Source organism: Helobdella robusta (assembly GCF_000326865.2).
Source record: "Helobdella robusta unplaced genomic scaffold HELROscaffold_17, whole genome shotgun sequence".
Taxonomy (NCBI): domain Eukaryota; kingdom Metazoa; phylum Annelida; class Clitellata; order Rhynchobdellida; family Glossiphoniidae; genus Helobdella; species Helobdella robusta.
This window is the reverse complement of record NW_008703942.1, coordinates 3,100,002-3,123,823: the sequence shown is the minus strand read 5'-3', so window position 1 is coordinate 3,123,823 and position 23,822 is coordinate 3,100,002. Positions and strand designations below refer to the sequence as shown.

The 23,822-nt window shown below is 32.7% G+C and overlaps 6 protein-coding genes across 6 annotated transcripts in view; 2 read left to right on the top strand and 4 right to left on the bottom strand.

The window, feature by feature from the left end:
• Positions 1-3,958: 3,958 nt before the first annotated feature.
• On the top strand, positions 3,959-6,613 carry HELRODRAFT_170340 (hypothetical protein; the record flags this gene model as incomplete). Its single annotated transcript, XM_009016150.1, has 8 exons — positions 3,959-4,166; positions 4,456-4,562; positions 4,786-4,960; positions 5,086-5,188; positions 5,313-5,508; positions 6,044-6,165; positions 6,269-6,374; positions 6,446-6,613. 8 exons carry the CDS (start codon positions 3,959-3,961, stop codon positions 6,611-6,613), a joined length of 1,185 nt encoding a protein of 394 aa, XP_009014398.1.
• A 460-nt stretch (positions 6,614-7,073) lies between these two features.
• Positions 7,074-8,679, bottom strand: HELRODRAFT_170339 (hypothetical protein; the record flags this gene model as incomplete). Its single annotated transcript, XM_009016149.1, has 2 exons — positions 7,074-8,208; positions 8,339-8,679. 2 exons carry the CDS (start codon positions 8,677-8,679, stop codon positions 7,074-7,076), a joined length of 1,476 nt encoding a protein of 491 aa, XP_009014397.1.
• A 2,994-nt stretch (positions 8,680-11,673) lies between these two features.
• Positions 11,674-12,539, bottom strand: HELRODRAFT_170338 (hypothetical protein; the record flags this gene model as incomplete). Its single annotated transcript, XM_009016148.1, has 3 exons — positions 11,674-11,730; positions 12,174-12,420; positions 12,481-12,539. 3 exons carry the CDS (start codon positions 12,537-12,539, stop codon positions 11,674-11,676), a joined length of 363 nt encoding a protein of 120 aa, XP_009014396.1.
• A 3,652-nt stretch (positions 12,540-16,191) lies between these two features.
• HELRODRAFT_170337 (hypothetical protein) lies at positions 16,192-18,783 on the bottom strand (the record flags this gene model as incomplete). The annotated part of the gene is made up of 3 exons (XM_009016147.1): positions 16,192-16,243; positions 17,849-18,305; positions 18,756-18,783. The coding sequence occupies 3 exons, from the start codon at positions 18,781-18,783 to the stop codon at positions 16,192-16,194; spliced, it is 537 nt and encodes a 178-aa protein (XP_009014395.1).
• Positions 18,784-20,055: 1,272 nt separating this feature from the next.
• On the top strand, positions 20,056-21,120 carry HELRODRAFT_75876 (hypothetical protein; the record flags this gene model as incomplete). Its single annotated transcript, XM_009016146.1, has 3 exons — positions 20,056-20,144; positions 20,849-20,969; positions 21,049-21,120. The coding sequence occupies 3 exons, from the start codon at positions 20,056-20,058 to the stop codon at positions 21,118-21,120; spliced, it is 282 nt and encodes a 93-aa protein (XP_009014394.1).
• Positions 21,121-22,855: 1,735 nt separating this feature from the next.
• HELRODRAFT_191038 (hypothetical protein) overlaps positions 22,856-23,822 on the bottom strand; it is a 2,063-nt gene continuing 1,096 nt past the window's right edge. The window contains exons 5-7 of the mRNA XM_009016145.1: positions 23,738-23,822; positions 23,497-23,578; positions 22,856-23,390 (exon numbers count right to left, since the gene is read on the bottom strand). The exon at positions 23,738-23,822 is cut by the window's right edge and continues 17 nt beyond it. Of these exons, the coding sequence (XP_009014393.1) occupies positions 23,173-23,390; positions 23,497-23,578; positions 23,738-23,822 (385 nt within the window). The 3' untranslated portion in view covers positions 22,856-23,172. The remainder of the gene's footprint in view (positions 23,391-23,496; positions 23,579-23,737) is intronic.

Genomic DNA, 23,822 nt, shown 5'->3' with positions numbered 1-23,822 from the left:
AACAACTCAATCATCGGACCTGAAAAAAGAGAGTGAGACAATTGAATGAGGGATGGAACGACACTGCAATCTAACGAACGAATAAAAGAATAACAAATGAATGAAAGATAGAATAAAAAACAGCAGCAGAAACAACCGCACTACGACATAAAACAAATAAAGAGGCAGTAAATGAAAATAGATGACATTTCAACTGACGTCACTGGAGAAGAAGAAGGATGAGACAAAACTGAATGGACAAATTGTTATTGACACCTGTGATGCCGCTCAAATGAACGAACGAACGAACGAACATCTCGAGCTGCTGGTCTGAAGGCTGCACGATGTAAGAAGAACGTCGTCACTTTATTACATACTACATATATTCACGTGCATGTGCGCTATATATATATATATATATATATATAGAGAGAGAGAGAGAGAGAGAGAGAGAGAGAGAGAAAGAGAATGAGAGAGAGAGAAATATTAGCGATAATAATGATATACATTATTGTATGAATTCTACCGAATTGTTGGCATTAATCAATTTAAAGTTGGTCTTTTCAATTTTCTTTACTAGAATTTTTTAGCTGGTGTTGTAATCTTCATCTTTGTGGTTTTCTTCTCCTTGTTCTTCATTTTAAAAATGTAAAATCTATCAGCTTTCTATGGTATAAACTATTGTGATTTATACAAAATATGCGAATTAGGTATATCTTCCAAAACAATCAAACCCACAAATGAGCGGTTGAATTGCCATGCCATATACGATGAATACAAGCTGAATAAATTTCAACGTTGACACAAATCCAACCAGCATTGATTGCACAAGTTACGAAAAAGATTTATGTATGGCACTATCATACAGTGATACTCATTTGTATCCATCAAAGTCAGCCAGACAGGCTCTCTAACAATCTCTAACCATTGTAAGAGAGGTTTGTACATTTTTGTATTGAACTGCTTTAAAAAATAAACTTGCTTTATTAAACTTTTTAGTTAAGTCACTTAAATTAGTTAATTCCAAATTATGCAACGATGTTAATTTAACTGAATATTCAAAAATATTCTACAACAACTAATACAATAAAAATTCAATAATAATAATAATAAATAATAAATACAATAAATAATTACAATTATAAAAATACAGTAAAGTAACTACATCTATTAAAGTCATCTGAAAATTTTTGGCACGGACGAAAATTTTCAGAAACATTCCTGTAATGCCTATTAAAACATCAATAAGTAAGTATTGCCTTATAATTCATTCATTCGCCGACATCCATAGACTCAATTACTTTTACAATTTATGTGAAGTAATCGTTGTATTTGTATGTGGTGTGAATAGGTTGTGTGTATGTAGTGAATGTGTGTGTGTGTGTGTGTGTGTGTGGTGTGTGTGTGTGAGTGGTGCGTGTGTGAGTGGTGTGTGAATGTGTAAAAGAAGTGCGTGTGGGTATGTGTGTGTGTGTGTATATGCCAAAAAAGCCTGTATAAACACAAAATAATATTTTTGAATTTCATGATGCAAATCGCATTACTCCTGTACAAATCTCTTAGTTTAACTATATCATGAAATAAAATAGTCCATATGAATTCGAGGTCACGCCACGTTTCACAAGTTAAAAAATTCAAAATATCTACAGTAAGAAATTGTGAGTAGAATTAGAAGCTCGATGTGGTAGCCGTCGTAATGGTGGCTGGTTGTGGTTCAGCTGTGGCTGTGGCTAATGAGTGGGATGGTAGATTGAGGATATTAATGATATCAGGCATGGATGATTTTTATGGGCGACAACATCAATCAAATGCTCTCGTGGAAAGAAAACCAAATTTTATATGTTTGTGTGTTGGCGTGTATGTGCGTGCGTGTGTGTGTGTATGTGTGTGTGGTGGGTGTAAATTATGTATCTGTTGTATTATATTTATTTAGTTATAATAAGTGAATGCGGTGTTGTTGAGCTAGTTACAAACGTGCCAGGATGGTAGTAATGAAAAAAATGAATGAATGAATTAATTGATTTATTAATTTATTTATTTCTACAATAACTTTGTTCTGAACCTCAATACTAAATCAGTAACCACAAATATTATGTTAATAGATAATAACAGTGTCGATACGAATAATGAAATTCCTTAAAATGATTTAGTGTTAAGCTCCGTAAGATATTTAGTTTTAAATGGTTATTAATAACTATTGATATAATTACAAATTAAACAACCTAATATTGTATATGTAGAATCATAATAGCTTCCAATTAACTTAGTAACAATTGATTCTTTTTAAGTATATAGTTCCAACTGCAACTAACTTTTAAATACATATTGATCTAAATTCATCGTCAATCTATTTTTTTAAAAACTAGTTTTCATGAGATTTACAGCAAATAATATTGATAGATATTCTGGCAAATTTAATTACAAATAAAAGTTTTACACAGATATTCACAGTACCATTTTGTTAGTTAAAAGTATGCATTCGTACGTCATTATTATTCAATGGAAACAAACCAATGGTATGTTTACAACATGAGGATGATTTTTGTGATGAAACTTGAAATAATAAAATGAACAGACCAACCTCGTTAGATGAGCGAATGAAGAAACGTTCAATAAAACATGAAAATAACAATTCATTTGAGGCGAACGACGCAATTTTGATTAATTGATTGCGAATGTAAAACGTTACAAAATATATTTTTGGTCAATCCAAGTTTTTTTTTTGTGGTGACGAAGGGAAAATTAGGATGCAGGAAGGCGAGCAAGCGATATCTAACCAAGCATCTTATAAGCCTTTTTGATTGTGCATGTTGATTGAATGCTTGCTCCTATGTATACATTTTATGCGCGTTTGTAAGTTCTGTTGTTTGTCTTTTTGTCTGTCTGTGTCTGTGTGTGTTTGTTTGGTTAGTTGTTTGTTTGCGTTTATCTCGACGTGCATTCGTGTCTCTTTGAATGGGCAGCTCGTACCTCTGTCGTGCCCATGTTTCTATAACATAAATAGGTACTCGTCTGAAAAATGTGTGGTGTAGAGTGCATTAAATGGAATGTTTGTGTTGCTGAATGGATGACCTCTCTCTCCAATTAACGTTTGACGCTGTCTTGAGACGTGTACATGTTTAAATGCATAAATAATTAGTTGTCCACATCTGATACACTGCATGTAATTGTGAATGATATATGGTGAAAACTTTTGGTTTGACTAATGTCACCAACAATGCCAATGTTACTGCAACTGCAATCGCAACCGCAACGACGACAGCAGCAAACGTCAACTTGTTTGTGGTCGACACACGAGCTTGCAACACCCAAGTAAACACGTGACTTGAATTTTGGATTTTCCCCTTGGGGAAACCAAACATGCACTTCTCAACTGTAAATGAAGGGAGTGCATGCATGTTCGCCTATTGGCTTGCGTTCTGTATTATACAATACTCTTACATGGGGAGTATGTGGAGTGATGATGATGAGTGCGGAGACATTGAAAGGGCTGGATTGCTCATTTGAGATGATCCTGATAATAATGATGGATGATGATGATGACAGCAGTTATGTTTCTTTGGAATATTTTTAAGATATTGGCTGAAGGATGCAGGCAATACAAGTCCAGCGACCATCACTGACTAACTCTAATTTGATTTTTTGTTAACCGACATTCGGGTGATTTTTTACAATACTTCCTTTCGTCTGGAAAGACATTCCAAAAATGTCCTGCGTAGGACATTTCGTCTTATTTTCACTCAAACAGAAACCTTGCGTCTTTAATAAAATATTAAATTTGAACGTAATTAATCAACCGCCATTTCCTGTTGGAAGTTCATTGACATGCAAGAAATTGAAGAAAAGTTACACGGAGAAAATTGTTCCTTACTTAAGTTTTCTTTTCGTCGTTGTGAGGGAAATTAGTTGTTTCATTTTTTTTTTGTCTACCTTTATTTTTCTATACATAGTGAGTTTCTGTTTGCGCGAGTGACGAAAAATGATTCATTCAACAAAATTTACAATTCTGTTGGCAGTTGTTGCTTTTGCAAATGTTGAACTGAATAATTCTTCTGAAAACGAACATCAAACAAAAGAAAATGCCGAAGAAGTGGGTAGCGTTGGGGCCGCCGGTGTGGGTCTGGATGCTGAGAGAAGAAGACATGAAAAAGACCCGAATGGCTATCTTCTCTTCTGCTTGTGCATGGGTCCGTACATGGTTATGTTTATTCATTTGTTTGTTCGCCGACAGCTTCATTAAATTTGAATTCATTAAAAATATTCATATACATATTGTATGTCATATACAATATTGAATATATAATCATTATATTATAATGCATTTCTATATTATTTTTGGTCTTTCCACAATGAAAATGTAATTCTGATTTGGACAGACAATAGGTTTTATTTTTATTGCCAAAAAAGATATTATATAATTATTTTTATGAAAAAAAGTCTTCATATAAAATTAAAAATGTCTAATTCAATCACCAGGTCGTGTGGGAAACCAGGTAGAGCATTTTTTGGGTGGGCTAGCCTTTGCAAAGTCGATTAACAGGACTCTAATACTGCCTTCTTTCAGAACTTATGTTGGTAACAATGTCGGTATTATGACAATGAAATGTTTTATACTATTTATAACTCTCATAAGTATCACTTATTTTTTTTATTTGAATTAATTACTTTTTAATTAACTTCAAATAAATTAACAATTCTACAATAATTTTATTTAACATTTTATTAAAGCATCTGCTAATATAAAAATTTTATTTAAAAATTTTTTTTTGACTCTCTATTTTAGATTAATAATTTTTTCACAAACAGAAGAATATACCTTTTAATGAATGGTTCCAAATAGAACCACTTACAAAGTACCATAGAGTTATTCTTGCAGAGGAGTTTATGGAACATTATGCTGATGATTACTGGCCTGCCAATAAGAGATTTGGGTTTTGTTATGGCAATAAGAATAATAATGAAGACTGCAAAATGAAAGAAGGTTGAATTTTTTAGCTAAATTAATAATTATTTTCCTAGTTATGAACTAAACCAAAAATTATTTTCATAATTATTGACTGGGTTTCAAATTAAATTATGATCATAAAATTATAATGTGTAATTTAGGTAATCCATTTGGACCATTCTGGGATGGGCTGGGTGTAAATTTTGTCAAAGATGTCAAGTATCAGATGACTTACTCCAATGAATTCGACAGATGGGCAGCTGAGTGAGTAGCTCAATTTGAAAAATATATTTATAACATAGTTGTTGGGGGTGTTATATTTCATCTGTTTTAGTTTTTTTGTACGTGATTTTTTTCAAACATGATTTTACATGCCATCACAAATCAGGTTTCCTGCTGCTCAGTATCCAGTGATCTCAATGAAGGGGGCGCCAGCAACCTTTCCAATGGACCCATCCCACTGGCACCTGCAGAAATATCTCATCTTCTCCGATCAGTTGAAGAAGGAGGCAGATGATTACATCAACAAACACTTTCCTCAAAGGCCATTCATTGGACTCCACCTCAGGAATGGACCAGACTGGGTTTCCTTATTTGTGAAATTTTTCTGTTCCATCATTCATTTTGCTTTTATTTTTAGCAATGTGGGACATTTGTTTCTATTGTTTTTTTTTTAAATTAGTGATTATCTTGTGTTTGCAATGTTTTATAACATTCCAGTGTAACATTACAAAATTACTTGACCAGTACATCATATGTATCATGCATACATATCAGTCATTCATCAGTTGGTTGTGAGTTGTGACCAAAATGTAGTTAGAAAGTTTTAATAACCCGATACATTATACTAACATTAATGAGAGCTTACTTTATGTAATTAATAAATTGGCTTTATATCCCTACTGTTAGAATATTTTGAATATTCCATAGCAAGAATTTATCTGTTATCAGTTTTTATTTGCTAACGTGACGGCTTCATTTCAAATATTTGTAATAAGCACTTAATTAATTAATAAGTCAACACACATTTTTATTTTGAAATAATTAAAAATATAATCAAATCAATAATTAACAAAGAAAGATAAATAAATTAGTTGTAAATGACAAATTGCTGGGTAGGAAAATGCCTGCCAGGGGGCAGTAGGAACAGCCAGCTACATGGCCTCACCTCAATGTCTACAGGGCACCAACGACCTCATCACCAAAAATATGTGCCTTCCATCTACTGCTGAAGTTCTCAGGTATCTTCACCACACCACTAACATACACACACCAACAAACACACGTACATTCCTTATTTCACATTTATTTAAAAATTTTCTCTTATTACAATTTATCTGACAGGTTAACTAAGAATTTAGTTATTACCCAAAGAATAAAGGTGGTATTTGTTGCTACAGACAAGTACCCGCTTCTGAAAGAGTTGAAAGAGCATTTGAGCAATAAAAACGTTAGATTTTCATTAGATTCATAATTTATCACTTTTATATTTATTCTCCATTTATATTACCTTCATGCCAGGTTGACGTTTTCCATGCAGATCCCTGGCTACCCTTAGTTGACTGGGCCATTCTTGTTAGGTCCAATTATTTCATAGGCAATTGTGTATCATCTTTCACCTCATTTGTTACAAGAGCCAGAAATGTTGACGAGAAGCCCACTTATTTTTGGGGCTATAGTAAAGTATAATATAATGTTTGATCCATCGGCCAATTTTTTGTTATTTTATAACTCTTTCTAAAATATAGTGATCTTTTGCAATTCCTTGTTATTCATAATTTGCATGTCAGCTTTTGTTAATTTTACTTATTAGTTTTAATTGTCAACGCATTTACTAATGTTTATTGTTTATTAGCCATCACTTTACCGGTTTCAAAATGTATTATGTTTTGTATTTCTTTACAATATTTTGTAATCTGTATATCAAGGACAGATTTTACGTACATTCACAAATCATCTATTTATTGCATATCCAATTACACTGTTAACCAAGTTGTATAACAATAATTTGAGCAATCAAATTACTTAGTTTCTACGCTATCGTTCACTAGATAATAAGACGCTTTACTGGCAGTCTAGATAATTGGGCTTTTATACTTTACTCTTGACAGAAAATTTTTTCTTTCATTCTTCAACAGCATGTAATTTGTTACAAATGCACGTAATAAATCTGAGGCACGTTGTAGAATACAAAATCCAAATATGGTTGATGAAAAACAAGAAGATTTTCCGTTCTGCTCGGAACAATTCTTTTGTGTGGTTGGCAATTTTTGTCGTCTGCTGTATCCATTTCTATAAGATTATATTTAGCTTTCGAATTCGAGTCTTCATTGACGAAAGCCAGTTTTACCACGTATATCTGATTTGGTTCCAAGAGAAGGCACCTTTTGAAAACTGCCTTCATAGGTGAGTAAACTTCTTTCTTGAACGGATAAGTACCCATCCCGATCAGCTTGTTGTTTTCGTAATCGGACCCTAGTCTCGATATTATAACGTTTACAGCTGACGAAGTTTTCTTCTTCACGACGCCAACCCCGGTCATAAAAATTTTAGCTTTTGTGCTGAAATATAAGAAATCGAGGCCCAGAACCTGTTCACCACTTACTTTCATCGTGTCAAATCTATCTACGCATGTCTCTTTTAATGTTTGACGAGGTTTCATGGAAAATGAAAGATCTTCATCTAACTTTCCGAGCGCAATCGCTCGGTTGATGTGATTTATTTCGGACTGGGTAAGTACTGGAGCGAGTTTTATTGCTTCATGAAATTCTTGCTTCGTCATTGTCGGGAATCTAATATTTCTGACAATTTCATCGCCCAGGATATCTCTTATTTTCATGTTAAAAATGTAACAGCAATTTGCTTCGCTTTCTCCGCACATTTCATTGTAAATGTCTTTTGTCATATCAAACTCGATTTTCTTCATGCTCAATTTGTGCTTCGCCCACTTCACACAAGCCTTGAGAAATTCTGTTTCTTTCACGTTAACAGCTTCTGTCTGCAACAGATATATTAAAATATGTTTTGGCGCAAATTTTATAGAAGAATGATTTAATATTTCGGAAGCGTTCACTCGGAAATACATTAACAATATATCTTTGGTATCGACATCATTGTAGAAGAGAACAATTTCGAAGATGGGAAGAAAGTTCTCCGGTGAAACGTATTGTACTAAAAATTCGAAACACATATCGAACAAATCTTTCATCATGTATTTGTGACTGAGATGCACCAGATCCAGTATATTATCTTCGTTCAGTGTTAATTCTTCATGATATACAAATCTGAAAAATGTTAACGTAAGTTTGGCTTGCCGAATGTTATAGTTCAATTTTTCGTTTTAATAGATTTTGTAAAACGATAATATTAATAAAGCTTAAAATATAGTTTTACAATTTATAAAAGTATAGCTACGTTAGAAAATTGCTGAATGAAGGCGGTTCGACGTCTTCAATTGTAACTTTTTTTACTTCCTTCTTCTTTGAAAAAGCGCCGTCCAGCATAATTTTGAACACTACACTAGCCTGTGAAAGAACAGATTTATGGACATTGAACTCTAATCTCTTCGCGCCAGTTTTTCCTACGACAAAAGTTAAATCTGACTCAACGTTCGGGTTGTCAGGATTGACGAAATTCGTTTTGATGTTCAGAATGCAGGAACGCATAACGGAGTCATCGTACATGCTGTTCAACAATTTGTGCTCCGTTTCATAACTGCCGTATCCTCCGACAAACAATTTTTCACACGAATCCATGATAGTGGTGTTCTGTCCTGATTGTATTAGATTGAAAATTAAAATGAATTATAAAATTTTAAATTAGTTGTTATTATATATATATATAGGTACTTCTGCTAAATTGGTGCTACCAATTGATGACATTGATTGTGAATACGGTTAGGTTTATACCAGTTACTTATAATTTTTTCTGTAATAAACATGTCCCAAGTTCTCAGCCAAGCATTTGGTCTTTTTACTGATTTTTTTAAGTTACATTGTTAATGTTTATTTTTTATTTTTATTAATATTTTTATTGAAACTCAACGTCATAGAAAGAACAATTCATGTACGTTCAGTTATAAACAAAAGAAGCAAGATATAATGTCAAGATTGTTGTATATGCGTTAGGATTCGTGATCTTTCCTTATATTTGTGAAAATTTTGTTAAATATAACTTATCTAATTTCATTTGGCTGACCAGTGAAATGAAAGCCCACATACTCTAAGTGGCATTAAACACTTTCAATTAAGAATTAGGAAGGAATAACCCAATGTTAGTTTGCGACATTTCATTTTTCCATACACGTTGTTCAGTGGTCATTTTGGTTGGCTAGTTAACTCAAACGGTAAAAATACCATATCTCGCAATGTTTGGCACGTTCCATTTACATGGAAATTATAATTTGTTACAGCTCTAGATTTTGTTTGACCTCAGTGAAAACATTTCTATTATGAATCAAATAAAATTTTGAACAATTTTGAAATTCAAAGTCTGCAAATAAGTGTTTAATTCAACCAAGCAGTACCATCAAAAAACTAAGACTATGATGACGATTTAAACATACAACAAACAACATCATTGATTAGGCAGTAAAACAGGAAGGCCAAAAAACATGAAAGACAAGGAGAACAAACGACGATTGATCCCTCGCAGAGAAATGCCTAGCAACAACGGTTTGTTGCGAGTTAGACCGGGAACCGTGGCATGATGAGATATTAGAACAAGCGTTAGACATAATGTGGGTTATCAGTTTACTGAATGAGTCAAATATGTATCTGCTTAGAAAATTAAGAATTTAATTTAAATTTTTAGGCAAGTTCGATATATGTCAAAACAAAATCGTTAATTCTTTAATTGATGAAAGCCAAACCTTCAAATTATATTTAACTTACATTCTTGTCTTCATTTGTTTAAACGAAAATGAAGTAAGATAAAACTTTAGTACATATGAAAAAAAATAATATGCCAAGGCAAAATGAGTTCGAGTGTAATTAAAAAGTTTAATGGCAAATAAAATACATTATATTACGTACAAAACAGAGTCTTAACATCTACAGATGCTTTCAAATTTTAAAACTGGCCCAGCAAAGTAATTTGCACTGCCGATATGCAATGCAAACAAACGCAATAAAACAATCAACGTGAAAATAACAAATGAAAACTAATATATTAATCCAATACAGTCAATTAAGATTGATTGATTTTCAAACTTTAATTCAGGTAATAATTATAAAAGAAGGAAGTGAGATAAATAAAAAGCTTTTGCATAATCGAATAAAGCACACTCGCTTGCATGCAAATGTATAAATAAATTTCTATCTCATTGATTTGCATGTAAATATAAAAGAAAGCAAGTAGAAGTTTCCAGACAGTGGCGGGGGTTCTGCAACAAATTTTTTCGGAACGAATCTTTTTTAAACCTTATTAGGTGTTAAGTTTTTTTTACAATTTTTCGTTCATTTCTATTAACAATTTTCACATAATTACATTCAATTTGTTTGCTATGCCAAAAAGGTTAAATTTGAAAGAAAAGATATTTTAACTGGGTGCCTATTTTTTCAAATGTTATTTTTGTTACTGAAACAACTTAAAATTTTATTACTGTAAAGAAATGATTTTGTTGATAGCTATTGCTGGTTTTAAAAAAAGATTAATTGGTCAATTAATGTTTTATGGCCATTTCAGGACTAAACACACACACGACAAACACACAGCACACACACACACCCACATATTCACCACAAACACCCATGTATACTTACACATACACTCCACAAACACACACGTGCATGCACAGAATTAGCTTTAATGACAGTTTGGTTAACTAGCTAATTTCTGAAGAAACGAAACAATGCAGTTACGATCGACATTGAGTTTGAAACTATAATGCTTAAACTACTTACTGGGAATCGAAACTGAAGACATTTTAAAAAGCATTTCATAATTTAAGAATTATTTTCTAACATTCTATACGCTAAAATATTTTATATTTTAAAATTTGTATCGGCTACATTCATATTTGGGATTAATATAAGCCACGCCATGTAACTTACCAAAGAAAACGTCTGCAATTAGTTAAGGACTAAAATAAATAAAAATGAAAAACAATTAAATAATTAATTATATACATACATATATGTGAGTTAATATATTATAAAACATTAAAAGGCATTTGAAAAATATAAGAATTCTCGCATTGTTATTAACAGGGTTTTAATCACCGCTTTAAAACAACTATTGGCTAGACAAAAATTTATTTTTACATAATATAAATTAGGTATTCGTAAACAGTGCAAATTATTTCAGACCTTTGTTTCCGGTCTATCGAACGACAACATTCAATTGTCGATATTAAAAGACGACCATTTCAATCAGCTTTACAATAGGAATTTCATTACCTTTAAAGTAAAAGAATTTATATTGATATAATATTTTAGAGTTACATATCACATTTATTTTTCCGTTCTTGAAATTTTCATCGCATTTTTGACACTTGCCGAATTTCTGTGCCAGGTAAGCCAGGCAGCAATATGACGTATGGCCTTATTTGGATTTCTGCAGGACAGCGAGACGTTAGACAACAATCAATGAAAGTAGCGAAACCAGCATGTTAAATTTCTGGTAAAATTTTGAAATGGTGAGTGTGAATGGGAAAATGACAGATGTAAAAAAAAGACTTCAAATTAAACATTTAAAATTTTATAGTTTGTGTTTTACTCAAGGGTCGAAATACAGTTTATTTAATTTGCTCACACGAAATCGAAAAACACGAAACAATGAGAGGTAGCCATGTCTTTCGGCATATGCTTGAGATGAAATGGCAAACATTTTAAAATTTTGTTATCATTAAAGGTTTTGCCACACAATTAAAACTCTTGCTTGGCTAACAGAGTAACGAATGTACATACAACCATTCAAAAGTGTTATGTGGCAGTTGTCTGTCAAGTTCAACAGGTTTAATAATCTTAGTCCGAAAATGCAAAAATGAAATTGATAACTTATCTGGAGGAGGCTTGTGTTTCTAATTATTTCTTCGCTACAACCAAATTCAAATGTCAGTGGTCTATTAACTGTGACAGACACAACGCATGATCAACATTCAAACAATACGGACCGACCGACAGTATAAACAACATTTAGGCAGCAAGCGCTTAGAAAGAAATCATGCGATGGCGGGCAACTCATCAACAATCCACCCGCCATCAACAGGGTTTCAGCTTCACGTTAGTCTCGGTTTGTCAATGCACACCATCCGTGTTCGAACTCCTCGCTGAATGGCTTGCAGACGACATTTCGGGGTCGTCACCGTTAGAGGCAAGAATATATTATCGCCCATGATTTTGTCTTTGTTGGTGTTTTTGTTGACGTTGCTACTGATTGAAGTTGTCGGTTCTTTGATTTGTCTCACAAAATGATTGTTGTTGGTAGTGGTGACTGTGGAGTTGTTGTTGGTCTGAACTGCTTCGTACTTCGGCATGGCTTCCGAGTTGTTTCTCCTGCAATAGAAAAAGCATTCATCGGTAATTAAATTAACATAAATTAACAAAGGAACGAACAAAGTGCAGCCGGCGCAGTCTCCGTAGAAGAGAGCGCCAGATAAAGAACAGATTGACATTTTGTTTTAATTAACTGCGGTGCATTATTGAGCAGAAGGCACAGTGGAAGCACGAAATAGGGCGATAATACAGGTGATATCAAAAAATATGAGAACAATAAAGTGAGGCCATAAAGTGTATGTGTGTGGCGTAGGTACGCAAGCATATATACATACAGTATATATAAATACATACACATGTTTGTACGTGTGTACGTAACGCACACATGTATGCATGCGTGTATGTAAAAAACAATGCGTAGGTAAGGTTCACCTGTATTAAAATGCATGGCATGAAATGGATATATGCAATAATCAATTTGCATTATATACATACCATTGTTTGTTTGTTTTTTTGTTCGTTCGTTCGTTTGTTTTTTTGTTTGTTTGTTTGTTTGTTTACTTGTTTGTTTGTTTGTTTGTTTGAATGCTGCTGGCATGTTTCTAGATATTTATAATTGTGTTTGTGCTAAGATCACCGTGTTTCTAGATATTTATAATTGTGTTTGTGCTAAGATCACCTTTTTCTCAAACTGTGATGACTACAACAATGATGATGATGAAGATGATGATATTAATAATAATAATTATTATTATGACAACAACGGATGGTTTTTAGTTGATTATATTATATTATATTATATTATTTACTTGTGTTTTTCACGGATCATCCAATTCAATTAATTAATTAATTCATTCATTCATTCGTTAATAAATAAATACGTAGTGGAAATAAAAGAAGTGGAGTGATGAGTGAATAATGGGCAACCCACAAACATGAATACGTGCTAATCGGCGCTCACACACTAAGCACATGCCATTGGCCGTGATCTTTTTGTTGCATTCGAACCCTTGACCACTAGCTAGGCCATAGTTTATAATGCAAATTTTGTGGTTAAGAAATTCCAGAAAACTTAAAAAATCTAAGTTAAAAAAATTATTAAATCGAAGAGTAACCATGAAATCATTTAAATTGAAGAATAAATCATGGCTTCGTTAATTCACACTTTAGTAGGTTGGCGTTTGTTTCCGATATATTTCGTGTTTTCGCATGCTAATTGTCCATGACAAGATGATGTTTGTATAGACTTCGAATTATTTTTTTTATAAAAAAAAAAAAACCAGAGAGGATAGAAAAAAATTGTTGTAATTAGAAAAAAATTAATCAGAAAAAGTATAAAAACGTTTTGTGAATGTTGTTTTAAAAATTCTAATCCCTAACTCCTGCAGCCATTACTAATGCACAAGTATAAATACTACTGCTATTACTTCTACTGCTTCTACAACTACAGCTGCTACTACTACTACTACTACTATTACTTCTTTTACTACTAGCAGTTGAAACGCTGTTGTTGTAATCTTTACCACTACTTCTACAACTGCCTCTGTTGCTGTTTTTATGTTCCCACTACTACTGCTGCTCCTGCTACTATTGTCGTTACTTCAGCTACTACCCTCACTGCTTCCATTTTTGTTAGAATTAGCAAAGAAATTGCAATATTGGTCTTGCAATAATTGCTAGTAAGTTTTAAATAGTACGCTAATTATCAATAGTTATTATTTAATCAGTGTTACCAAAAGGGTAAGAACACTTGTAACATCTAGACTAATTTTTAGACTGTCGCTTGAAGTATGTGGTGGTGACGTGCTAGAGTATTGAAATGCATCTAACCCAAGGTAGGACGTTATGTTGATGTGTTTATCGTCTTGTAGACTGAGAGCTTCTCCGTTTGAAGATGAAGCTACGTTGGCGGCTGCCACTGTCGTTGGCGCTGCTGGGCTTTCGTTAACTGAGTAATTTACAATAATATTTATAATAAATTAAATTCATCATTTTAAATTGTATTTTATATCTTTGCTGATTTTAAAATTTAGTTTAAAAAATGGTTTAAAATAAAAACCGTCTTTCCATTAAAAGTTTTAACGAGGTTCGAAGAAACAGACCGTCTTTACGTTGTGCAGGTGCAGGTGACATCATTTAAAGAATAGACAGCGTCTAATAACTGCACGTGGGATTCGAAAGAAACATATGAGCTAAAATAAAGACAGAAAAACGAACGCGCCTAATTAGAAAGGAGATGATCATATTTCAATTTTTTGCACAGCAACGCAAGCGTACGGATCCAATCTATTGTGAAATACGTACGCCAGCGAAGACCATTGAAAGCGCTCACGTGAGAACATTAAAAAAAATTGGCGACCAGGTGTGCAGCAAGTTTGTCGCATGAATTAATCCAGGTGGATGCCAGGTAACCATAACAACTCCTCTCATAACCAACTAAACCATATTTTAGGCATCACAGGTTTGTACGCTCGTGAACTCATTTATTAAAACTCTATTAAATGAAATTTTATTTCTAACGTAAACTTATACAAGTAGTCTCGAAGCATTTCAAATTGAACTTGTTTTTAGTTCGTTACGAGAAAAAAAAATAGCAGTGCTATCATCTAACACATGTGGAAAGTTAAAGCGTTCTCAAATTATCATGCTGGCTGTCAAATTTTTTTAGTTTATCGAAGAGTTTCCGGTCTGAAAATTAATATTCGCTATTGTTCATGAAAAAAATGTTTTCTGATATGCAAACAGCCAAACAAACAAATGAATGAATAAATGAAAGATTGAAGAAACAAATGAATGAAGAAACGAACAAATGAGTAAAAAAATTAATAAAGGAAAAATAGATTAAAAATGGAACCATCATAGATTATAGGAAGACAATCAGGCAGACAAATGGTAAAAATATGTGGTGTAGTGTGTATAACATAACACAATGGTTGAATGACTGAATGATTGCAGAGAAAGAGAAAGAGAGAAAGAGAGAGAAAGAGAGAGAGAGAAAAAAAAATAGAAAAAAGAGAAATTAAAAGAGACCGTGAGGGAGACTGAGACATACAACCTATACACCATATCTAGAAGATCAATAAATTGAACAATGACAACTACAAAAAAGAAAAGACTATTTATTAGAAAATATGGATTCATTTTTAGTATGGGACGGCATTGTTTTTTAATTAGTATTTCTAGGAACTGTCAGATCGTAACGTTACCTTTACTGCCTCTTTCTTTTACTTGCATGTATGTTTGTATGTATGTATGTATGTGTGTGTGTATGTATGTATGTATGTGTGTGTATTATTATTATTATTATTGAAAAATATAGTAAAAATTTAAAAATAAAAGCAATCCTGTACTTTTTAATTTTATTATAGAAGGGATTTTGTGAAGCTTCCGAATTTAAGTACAGTGGAAGGAAGGAAATGATGATTATGATTATCTGGACGGTGATGATACTGATTATATTAAAGATGAGGATGATGATGAGGATGATAATGATATAATTAGCAATGTTGATACCAACGTACATGCTGGCGGAGATGACGTCATAATGATAACGAATGATGACGATCTACGTCATCATTCGTGACGATGACGTTGCACTTTAATGTTGATAGGAACAACAATGATGGTGATGACGACGGTGATGATGGTGGTGGTGACGATAATGATGGTGAAATTGCACTCCGAACAGAGATTGTAAATATTATCTTTAATTTTAACTCGCCAATCACTTAGTCGTAGTCAATGTTTGCCTTATCGCTGTCAACTTCACTCTTTAGTCGCCCCACCTTAAGTGACGTTTTGAAAATGATGTTTCAAACTTGTGTTTATTTTTTAAACGTGACGAGTTGAGACATTGATCACGTTTTTTGTGTCGATAGTGATGCTGTTTGTCATGATAATGATGTTGTTTGTGGTGTTAGTGATGATGTTTTAGTGTTGATAATGATATTGTTGTTGTTGTTTGGGTTGTTATTATTGATTTTTATTTTTCCCAATAAGTTTCCTAATTGAGGAACCATTCCTCCCTGCTAATGATAACATCTGACTAATCCCAAAACTAAACTATGACATTAGTCTAAACTAAACCTGCCTAGCTATGAATGGAGAGCATACTTTTGACGTTGTAGTTTGTCATGTAATTGCTGTATTAATGCTTTTTTTACTTTATTTTGTTTTGTTGTTGTTGATGTTATTGATGTTGTTATTGATGTTGTTGATGTAACTAATGTTCTATTGCAGAAATTAATGTTGTTGTTACAAATTTTTGTACAGCACAACTTAATTTGTCACCACAGTGACACTGTTGTCAGCAACGTCACATTCGCGTCATCATTGCAGTTGTTGACGCCATCCCCATCATTCATCATTGTTGTTGTTGTTGTTGTTGGTGCCATCGTTATTTTTATTGTTGATGTCATCATTATTTATCATCATTACAATTCAAATTGCCTTCGTCATCATCTTCGACGTCATAGTCGTCGTCGTCGTCTTCATCACAGGCAGACGAACTTCTAATATAGAGATTAGTTGACAGAACAAATATTCCTGCCATTACTCTGGGGACTTTACTATAATTTTGTGCATAACTCTTGCTTATATCAGATGGATGGATGGATGGTTAGATGGATGGATGAATGAATGGATAGATGAATGTATAGATGGATGGATGTATGGATGAATAGATGAATGGATAAACTAATATGAGGAATTTTGGGGACTTTATGGCTGAAGGGATGATTGATCTAATGAACGAAAAAGTAAAAATCGCTGTTTGGTTGAATGAATAAATTATGAACATTAAGAATGGACGTTTGATGAAAAATGTCTAGATGAGTGGCCTAGCAGATCTTTAAATTGAATCGATTATTTAATAAAAATTTATAATACGTGACTGCAGATTTGAATATGCCTAATGGTTTAAAAAGGTTAAAAAAGGTTAAAGGTCAATTGAACTTTTTCAATGTTCAGAGGATTCAACAACACGCCACAAACATCGTAAATTAATACATGCTAAACGACGCATCACACACTAATCATGTGATGGGGGGAATCTTTTTGTCATATTCGAACCTGGTTACTGCGAAACTGCACCAGGCGACTTTAATCACCCCGCGGTAGGGTAATCAATCATTTCTTTCTATTAATATAACGTTTGACAAGATAAATATTTGATTTTTTAGGTCAAATTAATCAGAAATGTATAACTGATAGTTTATGTAAAACTGAGTTCTGTGAAACGGCGTACCACAACAATAATTCTTTTTTTCTAATGAAATTTCAATAGCGAAATAGAAAAAAAAATTACTCAAAACGTAAGTTTTCAATGAAAACGTAACCGTAAAATCAATTCTTCTACTAACTAAAAGATGTGATGATGACGACGACGATGACGGCCAGTAGCAGGGCGACACCTGTCGTCAGAAAAACAACGTTTAAGACTTTTTTTAGTCGGCTATTTTGACTACGATCGTTGATCTGGCTAAGGGACCTGATGGCGTCGAGGTCTTCTCCTGAGATTCTGTTGTCCTCAAGGAAAACGAGAATTTTTTGCGGTAAAGTCAAGTGGGGAGAGTTTTGTGGTTCGGTCGGTCGGAAACGTTTTTTCTTCTTCTTCGTCGACGAGTGGTTGGATGACGGCGACTTTGTTTTCTCTCCATCCGAATTGTTGGTTTTGACGTTGTTGTTGCTGCTGTTGTTCTCATAGCTAACGAAAGAACTGTCATTGAAAATTTTTGATTTGTTGTTGTTGATGCTGTTGTCGATGCTGGGGTCGTTGTGCTCGTTTTTGACGAACGGATCTGATTTGCTAGCAACATTCGTTGTGGTTAGTTTCGTAGCTGGTGATTTTTTGATGCCAATCACGGACGATGGGATTGGAGATGAGGATGACGACGATGAGGATTGTTTCGCACTCTTTAGAAGTTCCACTGACGCTATTTTATTCTCTGCAAATTCAAAATCGTTTGCCTAATCTTCATTCAGTGCTTTTAAAACACCAAGTTTATACTGAAAATAATCTTTTAAAATTTGGTATAAAAAACTAAAGAGTTAAATGACAAATTATTTAAATTATTGATTAACTTTTTGATTTATTAAATATGAAAATGATTGCAGTTACATGAAACCAAGTAAGTAGTTGTTTTATGTAAAATAATCGTTTTCATGAATTAAAGATTCGATGATTTGCAAATCAATTGTCTATTTGTGTCTTGTTAAGACTCAGCTTAGATGTTCCCACGAGCAAGTTCAACAAGAGACTTTTGAAGACTTAAGAAATTTATTTAGGCATTTAAGACATTCTAATTACGTTGGTGACATAAATTTTACCTAATTTTTATTTTGGCAAAAACTTCTATTTTTCAGTATGAAATATGATATCATTCGTTGGCACATACCTTTATCAACGTTGCTGAAAGACTTCATCCTCGCTCAATGAACTAACTTGGAACAGGCGATGTTCCTTCAGTTCAAAATCTTCTACTTCAAATTATTCCGTTTCTCGGCTCACATTCATGTCAGTTTATGTTTCTGGCATGTCGAATTCATCTGACATTTTAAATTTTTATTATTAATGACAATTTTGATCTCAAACAAACTGTAAGAAGAAATTTTTGTTTGAAAATTTTATCATCAAATCAAATGGCATCTCTGATTTTAGTAATAAAATCCATTCTGAGAGTTGATTCAAAAATTTTTTTGAAACAATTTTATTGCATTATAAATAATTAATTTAATCAATATGTTTCGTTCAATCTCTTCTTTTGTTAGTTTCTATAATTTAAAACAGACAGTCTCTTATTGTTCAGCGGTGGCGTCATTTCACTCCATTAAATCCTCAATCTACCTGTATGTAACGTTTTATATCAACTTATATTTTATGAACGAGAACGCATGTCATACTTGTACGTAATGCACGGATATAAGGGGCAAGTAGGTGCGGATATATATAAAAGTGTGTTTGTGTGTGTGTGGTGTGTGTGTGTGTGTGTGTGTGTGTGTGGTGTGTGTGTGTATTTGATTGTATTAATTAATATTTAATTCATAAAGGTGAGCATCGCTTTACTTTGTAGTTAACTGAATTATATATTATTGAGATGACTGAAAGCTTTTCTTGTTCGCGGCCTGTTCCTTTCCATAAAAGTGTGGCCAACAGTTTATTTGAGCTACTTTGAAAAATTTTCAAATAGCAATAAATCTATAATCAGCTAAGCCCGTTTAGCCAGATAGCCGGGATATTAGCGTTTGCATCATAAACGCTAGAGAATATTAAATTTACATGTATGTGGTTTCTATAATGCTTTTTAAAAGCAAAATTCTAAGAAAAAAATTAAAATTTCATGATTTATTGAGTCCACCGAATCATGCTTGTCATACTTCTTATTTCTACTCTACCGATTTTAATTGTATTCAGGGGTGTTTTTCTAATATACATTAAATACGTGTCTTATTTGTGTTATGATGGTGAATGTGTTATATTTTAGTTTTGTGTTATTCAGGCATGTGTTATTAAAGGTCTGTATGGAGTTTGCTACCCATATCGTTAACACATTGTACTTTGAAGTTTTAAAAAATTTGGTACATCCCTTTTATCATGTAGATTAAGTTTTAGTTCAAAATAAAAATATGAAAAGTAAGTAAAAAATCGAAGAAAAAGAGTTTTATATTTAAATTTTGTTTGTCGTTGGATATTTCGAAATGGCCTCCAGTGCTCGCAAGGTTGTCACACTTCACCTCTACAAGCAACTTTTGAGGGAAAGTCAAAAGTTCAACAATTATAATTACAGGTTATATAGAGAATTAGTTAGTTTTTTAATTTTATTATTATTTTATTATCATTAAATTTTGATTTAATTTTAGTTTTTGGCATTTTTTGTCACTGATCACAATCAATGTGATTGATTTTATTTCTGAAAAAAGAATCAGGCAGTGGTTTGTTTAATATTAATTAATTAATAGTGTTTTAGTTTAGCTTTTAGTTAGACTTTACTCACTTTTTTAGAGACAAAGTTTTTTTTGTCCCATACTAGATGGAAAAACTTAAAATTAATTTTAACATTAAATTTTGATCAAATAATTAAATTAATCAAATAATATTAAATTAATTATCTGTGAACAATATTATAAATTTAAATCAAGGTAAAAATTTAAAGGACTACTATACAATCTGTTGTAATATAATCTGAGATAGATAGTTAAATATTAATTAAAAGTCTTAATTTAATTTAAATTTTATTTTATTTTACAATAATTTAAGACTTATAATTGATAAGACTTAAGTTTGTTAATGTCAGTTAGTTTAGTCAAGTGTTTAGTCTCAGCACTACTATGTACATGTTAATAAAATAAACCATTCAACTTTAAATACTACTGTGAAATGGTTCAATAAATTAATTATTATATAATCCATAATTTGAATATTGTGCTTGTTTTGTGATTCAATTTATTAGATTTCTATTGATTATTAAACGGTTATAATTTAAATTGAAAGGTTGTATGCATTGAGAAAAATTAAAGATGCATTCAGAAGTGCAAAACATGAAACAGATGTTGTGAAACTGGATAGTGCTCAGAAGTTTGCTGAAGAAAGTCTTCGATCAATTCAAAGACAGGTAAAGTTTGTGTGATGGCAATGCAGACCACAACTGTGTATATTATTTATTTTATTATTTACTTTAAAAAAATTTCAAGGTTATCATTAGCCAGTTCTACAAAGCACCTCCTCTTGTGGTCGAGAAGTCTCCACAGCAGCAGCAACAATAGAAACCAACATGACCACAACAACTTGGTTGTCAGTGGTCACTCAGTAATAAACAACAGACACCTCTAGAGACAACAACTCATTTACACATTATGGCACATCATGAACTAAAGCCAGATCATTTAAAAATTTGAATTTACTTTACTCTGGTTTATATATTAATAATACATACAATGTACATTTCTCTATATCAATTAAAACGTGTTGTAATTGTAATTCATTTTTATTTTGGCTTTTAAACTGATAGCTGTATATTTTAAAATTTGAAAGTTTGCAAAGTTTAGCGTAATTTTTTCACATCACGAATTAATTTTTCATTTATTGAGTAACATGTTCGTAAAGTTGTTAACTGCACGAAGTCATCTCGAATCCTTGAATCTGGTGCCAACAATCTTCAGATGTAAAAAAAAGAACTACTAACCACTCACATTGAATCGTCAAGCATTCAAAATCTCATTTCATATATACCAAAAATAAGCTAACAGTTTAAAAAAGTAATCTAATGTTCCTAAAACTCATTTAAGTGCCAGAAGTCAGCAGTTTATCGGTGCTGACGTTTGCGCGATTCGTGCGTGTAATTGTAAGTTATTTGTATTGTTAACATTCGCCGTTGAAAATACTACATCACTTGTCTTCTACATGTATTGTGAAGGTAGATTGAAGAGATTTAATTTAGAGGAAGTATTTAATTAATTCAATTAGTTAATTTAACTTTAATAAGGTTTAGAATATGAAAGACCAAAGATTAAATGCGATTACGACTCAATTAGAACGCCTAATTGGCATGAAAAAAGGAACTAAGGTAATTGTTTAAAATCAGACCCGTTGTGATCATTGACCAATAATGGAGAACGTGTGTACATAGCAATTTCTTAATTTTCTCAATGACTCGACGCATAAGATGTAGACGAATAAATTGAGTTGAATTTTATTAAACGAAAAAAAAAATAAATAAAACGTACAGGTAAATATAATTTAAAATTCCAAATATTTTATATCGTTAATTATCTCATATCACAGACAATAGTGGCTAAAGTGGATCATACCGTACATTAGGTTTCGTAGGCATCTGAACGCTGAACCGGCGCCATGGACTTTATATCACAACTTAAATTAATTAAATCAATGCATTGTTCGACTGAGCTACGCATAAATTGTGCGCTTACCTCATTAGAAGGACAAATTATCTAGAGGAATACGCACGTGTTACGCGATGCGCGTCATTTTAAATTATGCAGAAAATATTTTAAGGTATCAGTTATATTTACACGTACATGCACACACACATACCTTTACATATTTTCACGCTCAAGTACATGAATGCAACACACTTGCACGCACACACACACATAATTCTCTAGAGTAATAAAACACTCATTAAAATATACATGATGAGATAATTGCCCTTGCACTTATCTAATGAAGATCGTTTAATAAATTAGTATAATCCGATATATCCATGCAAAAGTTCATAGATGCATATATCACATTAGAACAGCAATTAATATAAGGATGCAGGGGCTGGGAATAAATCCCCGTTCCTATCGAATATCCCGACATCGAGTATCCGTGCTAAAAATGCAAACATTCAATCAATAATCAATTGTTTATAGCTTAAAAGATTGATCACTTCATTTAAGTCAATCAAATTCATGTTCCAAATGTATACGCAAAAACAAAATATATCGAGTTGTACGTATTGTGAACATGTGTATGTGTGTCTGTGTATGTAAGTCTGTGTGTGTGAACGTATGTGTGTGTGTGCACTTACAATGGTCGCGATTATTTTAACAAATGATCGGAAAACACTAGAATACATTAAGGGCAATCATAAAACAATGGTTAACAAACAGATTGAAACATAATTATGATTGTATATGACAAAAATAAATAGCGGGTTAAAATGTTTTTGTTTCCAAAATGCTTTCATTCAACCAGTTAGTTTCTCCCTTAGTTTTGTCACCTTGTCTTTATTCCACAATAACTCTCTCCCTCTCTCTCTCTCACTCTCTCACCATTTCATCAGGTGATTGCCAAAGGAGGTGATTATTCAATTATCTCCTTTTAGCACCGCCAATCATCTGCAAGGTTTTCTTCATTAGATGTCCCATCTGTTTTTGACCACCTTTAGATGAGGCAAGCGAGGTGCCCTGTTTGGGTCTCCCGCCGTTAAAATGCGTGTTTCCATTGGATGCAGATGACTGCTGACCACCCCAGCCACCTCTTCTTCTTGTCGGCACGATGCATGCGTCAATGAACTTCACTTTATTCACTGTCAACAATTTTTATATTTTTTAATTTCTATGAAAAATAATCCCAAATTAAAATTTAAAAACCCTTCATAAATACGATGGATGTTAAATTGTATTATCACCTACCTTCGTTCTTCACTTTTGCACTGGAGGCACCGATTAGTTCAACGCATTTCTCCAGCTTGGCTTTTCTTTCTTGCTGACCATCCTGCAAAAATAAATAATTGTATACAACTATAAAAATGTGTGAGTGCGTGCGTGCGTGTGTCCATAACTAAATAACTCCACATCAGCAAACAATCAAAATTACGAAATGAATTTTTCATTTTTAACAAATGTGATTCAATCAAGTAAGATTGACACAAACCATGTAGACTTCTCTCCAAGTCTCCATTTCATCCAGCCTCTTATTGGGGAAGGTCCTCTTACAGTGGTGCATCCACAGGTCGTCC